Raw genomic sequence first — 11,568 nt, 5'->3', positions numbered from 1 at the left:
CCTTTCCTGGCACACATGCCAACCCTCAGTTCCTGGACTGTGTGCGTTTCCTGCTGGGTCTTCCCCATCACCCATCCCCTCCCCCCAGCTGGACCTCCCGAAGTGTGTTCCGCACAGAGACCCCTGGGAAAAGCTGCCATCTCCTGCCCTGACTGCTGGCCTTACCGCTCCGCTCCCTGCCCTCCACACGCCTCCTCTCTTCGCTGTGGGCACCTGTCGTCAGGCATGCGCTGAGAGTGCGCAGTGGACGCCCAGCCTGGCCAGGCATCAGGGAACCAGGGGAGCCATCTAGTCTCTGCCCTCAGGACACCTGCCAGCTCCGCTGGGCCCAGATCTACTGACAATACAGACCCTCAGCTGTGTACAGGTGGCAGTCAGAGGGGACCTGAAACAGAGCCTTTCAGGACTAGAGGGAAGGATCTCATCAGGTGACTGGAGCCTCCTGACAAAGGCTCAACGGCAGGAAAGCCCCTGTCATAGCACATTCCCATCCCTGCTGAGCATTCTGGGTTGTGGACACGGCCCTTCCCTGTGGTTGTGGGAAGCCCCTCGGGACAGCTGCATCCCTCACTGTGCCTTCCTGGGAGCCAGAGTCTACCAAGTAAATATTCCAGAGCAGGAGAGCCGCGCGAGGTCCTGTCCACAGAGGAGATCAGGGGAAATACAGCTAGCTGGAGACAGGCAGCCAGGCAAGAGAGCCTCCTCTGTTTCGCTCGCAGCTGCTTCTCCAATACCTGGCACCTAACAGGTACTCAAAACAGTCATTGAGTGAATGGATGGCTGCCCTAAGAAGAAATGACACTATAAGTGCACTGGCTGTCCCTGAGAGGAGCCACAGGCCTTATTGATGTTGAAAATATCCTGGCTTAGGGACAATTAAAAATAACCACACATAAGAGCAATGCATTCTATATTGTAATCTGGACGATTGGCATGCATTGCTTTTGCAATCAAAAGATACAATAAATCTTCCCTGACTGGTGTGGCTCAGTTGGTTTGGCATCGTACCGCAAAGTGCGAGGTCACCAGTTCAATTCCCAGTCAGGGTATATGCCTGCATTGCAGGTTTGTTGCTCGATCAGGGTACATGCGAGAGACGACCGATTGAAGTTTCTCTCTCACATCTCTGCTTCTCTTGCTCTCTTTCTCCCTCCCTTCCCCTCTGTAAAAAGAAAACAAAAAGGTACAATAAATCTATCTTTAAAACACACACACACACATGCATATACCCACACAACCTGAGACATGAATGGCTACGTGGGTGACTTGCCTGTGACACGTGTCCTAAAGTGAACACAGAATCATGGGCTTGGGTAGAAGCTCGGAGGGCATCCTGACCACCCCCCCATCCCTGTCCCAGGACCCACTTGGGTAGGATACCTCTTTGCTGAAGGCACCGTTTGTTTGCATGGTTTGAGACTAGAGGTGATTGCTAAGAATTACTTGTCACTGGGTAAACAAGAGTGACTTGCCCCATGGGGAAATGTCAGGCTACTGAATCCAGCAAACAACAGAGCCTGGGGAAAGAGAAGTGGGAGGAGCCAAGATCATTGGCTCCCCTGGTGCTGGGCCCCGGGAGAGCCCTCTTTGGGGGTTCAGATGAAAACAGAGCCTGCAACAGAGGCCCCTGCAAGTGGCTTAGTTGGGCAAGGGATTCCTGGGGAAAGAAGGCAGGAAAGCCCATAAGGATGAGGTGTGAGACGGAGCAGTCGCTGCCATGGGCAAGGGGGAGCCATCTCTCTGGGATCCTCCGAGGTGCTGTCCTGGAGAGGGCACCTCAAAGTTTCCCCCTGGAGCTAGAAGAGGGGTGTGTTCACCCACCTGCTTTGCTCCCCCCATTGGGTAAGGGTCACCAGTTGGGGGGGTCCACTCTCTAGTGCTCCCGGTGTGTGCAAACCTCAGGGAGGCGGAACCAGGGGTGCCTGGGCAGAGAGGCAAGCTGCCTTCAGGGTGCACCTGCAGCAATGACAGAGTAGATGGGTGGCCTGAGAGGATGTGGCACATGACACACAAGGGTCCCATACAGGACCCAGAGATTTGGATTGTGTCACCTGGAGGACAGAGACACGTGGCACAGGAGAAAGAGCCAACCTTTATCACTGGAAAACAGCCTTTGCGCTACATGGGACCTCAGACAAATTATTCAGAGTCCCCAAACCTCAGTGTCCTTGTGGTTGATGACATAGCACTAACCCCTAGACAGAGTCATTGGGAGGATGGAGGGATTAATGGGAACCAAAATGGTTGGCAAATCTCCACAGGACAAGCCAAGTGGAAGTTACTGTTCACCTCACCACTGGACACCCAAGCAGCTCTGGCCATTCCTGACTGCACAGGGCCAGGTCTGAGGGCCGTCTCCCTGGGGCACTCCCTGTGGTTACATCCAGGACCTCTCGGGGTTCCACTGCCATTTTCCTCTCTGATGTTGTCAGCCTGTCTTCCATGTCTTTGTCCCTCTGCCATCTCCCTGTCTCTCTGCGCTTCTGCCTCCATGTTGGGGTCTTCCTGACTCTGCCCCGGTCACTCGTTGGGCCACGATGTGCATGTGTACGTGTGTAAGTGTGAGGAGGGGCGTGTATGCATGAGAGTATATGTGAGTCTGTGAAGGCGTTGTGTGTATGTTTGGTATTAATAAGTTTGCAAATGTGTGAGAGTGCATGTGTGACTTGTGTATGCTTGAGCATGTTGTGCAATCAATGTGTCTGACCCAGGCACACGTGAGTAAGCATGTGTCAATGTGTGAGCATGCGGGATGTGTGAGCGTACGTGCACGCACTCAGCACAGCTGCACGGCCCTGCCCCTGCAGGCGCAGCTCCGGCCTCCCCGCCTCGTCCCCCACCTCCAGCGGGGGTGCCCCTCTGCACGGGCCTGTGCCAGGCTCACCGCCCTGGGGCCCCCGGAAGCCCACACCCGTGCCCTGGTCTTCCGGGCCTGGGCGGGTTTCTGGGTCTGTCTCCTCCTGGAGCCAATCTCCTCGGGCACAGGACCAGGTTCCCTCGGCCTCCTGGTGGGTGGGAGCGGCGCGTTAGCAGTGCCCGTGGGGTCCTGCCGCCCAGGCACTGTGGGTTGTGTCCTCGCCTTTAGTTTGTTGAGGTAAGTACTACTCTGTCCCCGTTTTACAGGTGAGAAGGAGATCTAGGGCTCAGAGACACGAGGGAACGTGCTCCGGACCCCACAGCCAGGAAGAGGCGGAGGGAGGGCGGGTCCCAGGTGCTCTGGCTGCGCACGAGTCCGGTCCAGCCGGGATCCTCAGGCGGCTCCCTCTGGCCAGTTACTGCTTCTCTAACCACGGGGATACTGCGCTCTCAGGCTCGATGCCAATCGGTAGCCAGGAATCCTGGAGACTCATGGCTTCCTGGGTGTCAGAGCTGAGACTCGAAACATCATTCTGTGCCAGCCAAGACGGGGAAGTGGCGGCCCAGACAGGTCAGATTTGGGGAGAGGAAGGAACACACCCAAACAATGTGCGAATGCTGAGTAATCGTGAAGCCTCCACGGAAATGTCACGTCTTCAAAAGCTCTCAAACCAAAGCCCCTCTGGGGAGAGGCACCATAGAAATATGTGCTAACAAGCCTGCCCCCAGCCTGCTGGGGATAGGAAGGAGCAGAAAAAGGTTTTAGAACAACAAGAGATGGCTGGGAAAGAATCAGGCCGGGAGGAGATGGGGCTTCCACCTCCATGATCCTTCTCATGGGTGGAAAGTCACCAACACCCAGAAGAACGAGGCTAAGAGACCTCTGGGGGCGGGGGGTGAAGCTGAAGGTGCTTAAAGAAGGGCAGGTGCAGCTCCCTCAATGCAGATGAAAACAAGGTGCCATCCCAGTAGCTGCTCCTCCGCACCTCCGCCACCTCAGGAATCACCCTGGACCCTGCCTGTCCTCTCACTTCCCCCATCCGTTCTCTGTACCCCAACCAGGGCAATTGTTCCAAATCCTATCTCGCCTTGTTCCCATCCTCTAGCTGTCCCTGCCAGGGGTAAGAGGACTGCCCACCTCCTCACATGCTAGGGGATTAAATAAGATAATACATATAAAGTACTCTGATGTCACCTTCCCTTTGAAGTTGTCCTCAAGGACCATTAGTAATTTTTTACTTAGGGATCTGTAGTGAGTTGAAGAGTGGCCCCCCCAAATGATAGGGCCATGTCCAATGGGTTGAAGGGTGGTCCCCCCAAAAGATAGGGCCATGTCCAAATCCCTAGAACCTGTGAAGGTGATCTTATTTGAAGTCTCTGCAGATGTAATTATGTTGATATTGAGATGACATCATCCTGGATTGCCAGGCTGGTCCTCAATCCACTGACAAGGGTCCTTAGCAGAAACAGGCATGGAGGAGGAGGGGACGTGAAGAAGGAGGCCAAGGTTGGAGGGATGTGGCCACAAATCAGGCAACACCTGGAGCCACCAAAAGCTGGAAGAGGTGAGGACAGATTCTCCTCCTGAGCCTCCAGAGAAAGGACAGCCTTGCTGAGCTTCCAGACTTCAGGTCTCCAGACTGTGAGAGAAGAAATTTCTGCTGCTTTCGGCCACCCGGTTTGTAGTCATCTGTTAGGACAGTCACAGGAACCTATGACAGAATCCGACTGCATGTTTTCTGTACCTATATTTAACACTTGCTAGGATTTGTTGTCATTTTACATGGCTGTCACCCCACTCGCTGGACTTTGACCCAAGGTCAAGGCCTTCGTTCACCATTGTACCTGGAATGCAAGCCCACTACCTGCTTCCCCCTCGGGTTCTTCCCTTCTCTCCTGGCACTTCCAACAAATAAAGCTTCTCCCATCTTAAAGCACAAATGACAACCTGTATCCCTCCTTCCTTTCAAGTCAAGCTCCTCATGGAAGTTTTCTAAATTTCATTAGGAACAGCATTCATGTTTACTTCAAGGTCGTGGACAGAAAAGGGTCTGTGCGGTAGGGCACTCCAGAGAAGGAAGAGGAGAAGGGAGTGTTTGTCAGAGATGCCGAAAGGACCCCTTGGGGAAAGGGAACAGCATGAGCAAAGGTGTGGAGGCAGGGAAGTGCGGGAGGACCTGGGAGTGGTGAATGAAGATGGATAGAAGGAAGGGTGTGGAAAGGGCAGTTGTGGCCAGGCAAGAATGGTAGGAAGGGGCCAGATCACAGGAGGCCTCGAATGCTGAGCTAAAACTACTTTATATTTTACAGTTGTTGACAATTCATTTGCGCAAATGACATGGCCTGATGGGGCACATTATCTCAGAGGACTGATTTGGGATAAAGATAGTTAAAAGAAAGCTGGCAATAGGGCACAAAATAGAAGCCAGTGACCCAAATTCAAGTAACAGTCTAGGATTCATTCTGCCAAGTCCTCAGACCTCACACAAGAGAGGTCATGCTGACTTCCACCCAACTTAGACACACTCAAGTTTTTGGTTAAGCATATCCATGTGTTTTTGCAGATAATAACTTTCAAAGCTATTTAATAATTAACGCCGGCATTGATCTTCCTCTTGTGTCCTCAAAGATGCTGTTTACTGCTTAAGTGGTGGCGGGAATAAATTAGCTACCCACTTTGCCATCCCTTTTCCAACCCTGCTGGGCCACACGGGGATGCTGGGGACACCCAGGCACCTTTCTGAAAGTGTTTCATTCCGTAGAAGACACACTAAGCTTCTTCAAAGTCAGACAAGAACTTGGTCCTTTTTAAAAAATTCAGCTTTTAATATTTTTTTCCCACTCTACTAAAAATCATCTCAGTGAAATGGGCTTGGGGTGGGTCTTGGCAATTCTGCCACTCACCCATTCACCCTTCTAGGACGTCTCTGGCTTTCCGTGTACCACTCCTGCCATGCGGCAAGCAAGTGACAGCTTTATTAGTAGCTGAGCAAGGACCCAGAGCCCCAGCAGAGGCTCTCTGGTCAAGATGGTGCTAACCCCGCCAATCATGAACAGCCCTGCAGAGCCCACACTACCTGCCAGCCTTAAATCTGGACAGGAAAGCGTATGGCCCTGCTCTGCTATTTTTAGCCACTGCTAGGTTGAGTCAGTCTTTCTGTGGGCTTGGTGCCCTCTGCTCGTTCTTTCTCGCGCTCACAGCTGGGGCAGGGAGCACGTCTCCTGTCTCCCTCGTCTCCTCTCTCCTCGCTCGCTCAGCTTTCACCTATACCCCCCTCTTCACCCCTTTCATCGGGCAGGGGCAGATTAAGGGTCCATGTTTCTTTGCTTCTTTGATAAAAGCCTCCCCAGAAGTCCTGTAACTTGCAGGGAACTGGAGACTTTTCACCTTAATCATAATTTTGCATTAAGATAGCTATAAGTGGGAATTGTGTGTGTTTCTTTTTTAAAAATCAAGTCTAAGTTCAAATATACCTTTAAAAGAAAATAATTATGCTAAAATAACTTTAAAGAGGAGGGTTTAAATGATAGCTATAAATTGATGCTCATTGTTCATCATTTGTGATCCCAGAGTATAGCAGAATGATTGACATAGAAAAGGGACTTAAATGCTTAATGGAGGAAGGAATGCTTAGGAATAAATGAATAAATTCAAAGGAGCTAAAAGCTCAGTGATTTATCCCTCTCAAGGGTAAGACTTGAAATATAACACAGAACTTTAAATAAATTGCAAATGGTGGAGCTCTCAAGTATCTCTCCTGGGGAAGGGCGAGAGATGTTATTGGCAGTTGGGATGATTTCTGTCTTCAGCAATCCCACACTCAACCCAGATTTTAACAGCAGACAAAGTGTATTACCTCTACATCAAGTCCTTGAATAGGACCTCTGCCCAGTCTCCGGATAAAGCAGGTCTAAGGTTCGCTGTCCAATGGCTCAAAACCATCTTTAAGGTCCATGTCACTTTCCAGCTCTGCCCTGTTCCTCTTCTTCTGTGGGATGATGTCCTATCTGCAGGCTGTGAGGTGGCGCCACAATCCAGTGTCAAGTGCAGACATGACATTGTCCCACCGAAGAAGAGGAACAGTTTTCTTCTATGCCTCACTTTTCAGGAGTGCAAAATTCTTTCCCAGAAGCTCCCTAGGAGAATGCCCATTATGTACTTTTGGCTACAAATGAGTCACATGGCCACTTCCAAACCAATCACTGGCAATAGAATTGGTACCACTGTGAATGGCTTCAATCACTCATGACTGACCAGAGCCACACAGTGGAGGGATGGACAAGGAGGAAGGCAGGAATGGCTATTGATAGGCCATCAACAGTGTTGGCTCTGATGCCCTTCAAAGCCAGGCCTGATTCCCAGCAAAGTCAACGCTCTTGTAATTTTTCCAAAGAACTTATAAGCCAGAGAAATACTTAGACAAATTTCATTGAGAAAATTATACCCAGGTTTGGTTATTGAGCAACATATTTGGGTGCTAAGGGCATCTACATTTTTCTTAGTTTCTTACTTTTTAAATCAATATTCAGTTGTGTTCTGTGACTTTTTTCATAGTCTGTTGGGAATTATGTGGTTAAAGGATCTACGATCTATTTCATATTTCAGCAAAGAGGTTGTTCATTCATTCATTTCTCAAATAGCTACTATGCTTTTACTCAGCACCGAAGACACAAAGATAGGAAAGATAAGGTCTTTGTCTGCCAAGAAGTAGTACATTGGAAATGAAACTAAACCACCTTCTTATACCACACACAAAAATAAATTCAAAATGGATCAAAGACTTAAATGTTAGACCCGAACCCATAAAAATCATAGAAGAAAACATAGGCAGCAATATCTTGAACATTGCTTGTAGCAATATTTTATTGGGTATATCTCCCCAGGAAAGGGAAACAAAAGAAAAAATAAACTAATGGGACTACATCAAACTAAAATTTTTTGCACATCAAAGGAAAACATTAATAAAAGAAAAAGAAAACCCACAGAATGGGAGAACATATTCGCCCATACATCTAATAAGGGGTTAATAAACAAAATTTATAAAGAATTCACAAAACTCAACACCAAAAAACCAAACAATCCAATTTTAAAAAGGGCAAAGGGTCTGAATAGACACATCTCCAAAGAGGACATACAGATGGCCAAAAGACATATGAAAAGATGATCAACGTCACTAATCATCAGAGAAATGCAAATTAAAACCACAATGAGTTACCATCTCATACCTGTCAGAATGGCTATCATCAATAAATCAACAAACAATAAGTACTGGTGCGGCTGTGGATAAAGGGAAACCCTTTTGCCTTGTTGGTGGGAATGCAAATTGGTGCAGCCACTGTGGAAAGCAGAGTGGAGATGCCTCAAAAAATTAAAAATGTTTCTGCCTTTTGACCCAGTGATCCCACTTCTGGAAATATATTCGAAGGAACCCAAGACACTAAATTGAAAGAACATAAGCACCCCTATGTTCATTGCAGCATTATTTATAATCACCAAGATATGGAAGCAGCCCAAGTGTCCACCAGTATATGAGTGGATAAAACAACTATGGGATATTTACACAATGGAATACTACTTGGCCATAAAAAAGAAGAAAATTTTTATCCTTTGCAACAGTATGGATGGACCTGGAGAACGTTATGCTAAGTGAAAGAAGCCAGTCAGTGAAAGACAAATACCATATGATTCCACTCATATACAGAATCTGATGAACTGAACTAACAAGTAAAATAGAGACAGACTCATAGAAAGAACAGGATGACAGTAGGGGAGGGGTTAGGGGTTGCGGGGATTGAGCAAAAAGGAAAAAGGACTCATAGACATGGACAGCAGTGTGGGTATTGCAGAGGGAGGGAGGTATAAGGGGACTAAATGGTAAAAAATAAATAAAATAATAAAAAAAGAAATAGTATATTGAGGAGGCCCCTCCCTGCACAGAGGAAAATCTACTAAATATGCCTGGGCAGCAGAGGTGAGTCTAGAAAAATTTCAGAGGAGAATGCATGTTGAGCTGGCTATAAAAGTTCAGTAAGAGTGCCAGGCAAAGAGGAGGGGGAGAGGGAGCGAGCTCAGGCTGTTGTAGCGGCGAAGCAGACTGGGTGGCTTAAACAACAGACAGTTCTATCTCACAGTCCTGCAGGCTCGAGGTCCAAGACCAAGGTGCTAGCAGATTCAGTTCTTGATGAGGGCTCTCCTCCTGTCCTGCTGTTATCTTCACAGGACGGAGAAAGGATGTCTCATCCTCTCCTTCCACTGATCCCATCGTGAGGGCTCCATCCTCACGACCTCATCTAAACCAAATCACCCCCAAATACTATCACATTGCGGGTCAGGGCTTTAATGTATGAATTTTGGGGGTGCACAAACATTCAGTTCCTAACAGTGTGTCAGGTCGAGGGGCAGCAAGTAGAGAGGCACAAGGCCATGGACAGCATAGTGTGTTCAGAGAACACCAGCACGTTCCGTGCGCCTAGAGCCCAGGGAGGGCGAGGGGATGCAAGTGCAGAGACAGAGATGGAAGGAGGCTGGTGGACACCGGCAGAGGCGCTGCGGTGGTGTCACGGCAAAGCGCACGGGCTTAGGCAAGCCCCAGTCTGAGTCCGGGTTTCATTCTTACAATAGCTCGAGGGCAATGTGTCCTGGAGAAGGTCCCCTGTGCACTTAAGGAGGATACGCGGGGACTTTTAGAGGGAATATTTGCTATGTATCTATGAAGTTCGTATCGTTTAATGTGTTGTTTAAGCCTGGCGTTTCCTTATGGATTTTCTGTCTCTCCCTGTCCCCCAACCCCGCCCCAAGTTATTTCTTAGATTCTCAGGCTTAATTTTTAGTTGTTGGCTTCAGTGAATATCCCTTAAGACACGATTTTCATGCTGTTCTGGAGGCATAAGTAGTTCTGCAAGGGTCAATTCAAAATTTCACTAAAAATAAAAAATCTGTTAATAAATATATGCAAGTGTATTGTATTCCATATTTTAACACACTGTTAACTTCGGTTGTCATATTAACTTCCTCTTGGCTTAAGCACATCCCAGAAAGAACTGGTTATTATTGGTTTAAAACATAGCCAAAGACTCCAGTTGAGAAGCAACAAGCATTTGGATATATTTTAATATATAAAATTTTATAATATACTTTAATATATAAACTTTTATAATATAGCTATCAAATATTGTATCAATCTACAGACTACAGCTTTCTCATCTCTGCTTGCGATCCTCAGTGTCTATGATTATCTAATATTCTTCTAGTTGCAAGTAACAGAAAGCAAACTCCACCTCACTTCAGCAGATAAAGGGGGTGGAGATTTATTGGAAGGGTCTAGGGTGGCTGATGGGCTTGAAGGACAACCAGTTCAGAAGACCTAGAAGGAGAGTCTTAGCCACCAGGGCGCTCTCCTTCCGAAAGTCTGCTTCGTTTTCATATTTTTTCCGTGAGGTGATAATCAAAGTCACCAGCATCAGCAAACTCTGTCTGTCTTCCTCTCCTGTGAGGAAGTTTGCTTTCATAGGTCCAGTTAGAAACCTCCCAGGGAGGGATGCCAACTGGTTCCGCTTGGGTGACATTCTGGTCTCATGGACCAATCTGCATGCTGGGGAGAAAGGGTGGCATGCCGGAGGAGGCGGTGGCAGCTCCCCTCTAGAACATGTTAGCAATGTAACAGTAGAGCAGGTCCCCAAGAAGAGCGGTGGGCATTCTCGGGTAAGAACAAATGTCCTTCATAATGAACAGTAAAGCTCCCGTTGGAAGCCTTCAGAGACATACCACCTTCTGTGGGTTGGCCTTACTAGGCTTTCCACTTCCAAATTCTGGGTTCACAACAGACTTTAGGGTTCTTGTTGTCCAGAGACTAGTTAACTGAATTATTAAGATCTGCTTTATTAAAATGAGATAACGACATGCCCTGGCAGGGTAGCTCAGTTGGTTAGAGCATCATCACATACATCGCAGGGTTCGATCCCTGGTCAGGGCACATGCCTGGGTTGCAGGTTTGGTCCCTGGTTGGGCAAGTGTGTGGGTCGGTGGCCAATCAATGTTTCTTTCCCACATGAATGTTTCTCTCTCTAAAATCAACGGCCATGTCCTTGGGGGAGGATTTAAAAATAAAAATAAAATAACAGTTTTATCTGAATTAAAAAGGCAAACATAATATTAGTATCTTTAAGAGATTAAAACACTTTCATCACAGCTGAATAAGGTTAGACTAACCTGATGCACTGAGGAATAAAAACTCTTCCACTTTACCAACTGGGAACTAAAGCCAGATGTCTTACTTGAGGTCGCAGTTGGTGAGGAACTAGACTGGCTTCTAGACTAATATGTTTTATGTTAAAGACCAACGTTTCAACCAGTAAGTGCAGCCCACAGACCAGTGTTTGATAATTGGCTTTACTTTACAAAAATACACAACTTAAATACATATGGCACTCTCTATACAATACATAAACAACTGTTAGATTGAACACTTTCAGTTATTTCAACAGAAAGCAAATATGTAAATTACCTTGTAAGAGCAAAAGGTCCCTTTAGACTTGGCATTCACAGTCAAAGGGACAAACGCCCCCTCAAGCATTAACTGCAGGAAGCTAACCCAAATTGTCCAACTTTCCAACAAGCTATTACACCAAGAGGGCCTTTATTGCACAGCTTAATATTGCACTGCTTGTTAGACACAGTCTAATGTATCACATCACGGGTTTAAACTTCTGTCT

The 11,568-nt window shown here is 47.6% G+C and overlaps 1 protein-coding gene across 2 annotated transcripts in view; it reads right to left on the bottom strand.

The window, feature by feature from the left end:
* Positions 1-87: 87 nt before the first annotated feature.
* Positions 88-11,568, bottom strand: part of DNAJC27 (DnaJ heat shock protein family (Hsp40) member C27) — a 38,770-nt gene continuing 27,289 nt past the window's right edge. Inside the window, exon 8 of one of the 2 annotated variants that reach the window (XM_090280967.1) lies at positions 88-1,162. In XM_090280967.1, the coding sequence (XP_090137093.1) occupies positions 1,042-1,162 (121 nt within the window). In that variant the 3' untranslated portion in view covers positions 88-1,041. The remainder of the gene's footprint in view (positions 1,163-11,568) is intronic. The other variant, XR_016511890.1, reaches the window with a different exon arrangement.

Source organism: Furipterus horrens, unplaced genomic scaffold, assembly GCF_987537825.1.
Source record: "Furipterus horrens unplaced genomic scaffold, mFurHor1.1.pri manual_scaffold_6, whole genome shotgun sequence".
In the NCBI taxonomy this organism is placed as follows: domain Eukaryota; kingdom Metazoa; phylum Chordata; class Mammalia; order Chiroptera; family Furipteridae; genus Furipterus; species Furipterus horrens.
This window is presented reverse-complemented; position numbering and strand designations above follow the sequence as displayed.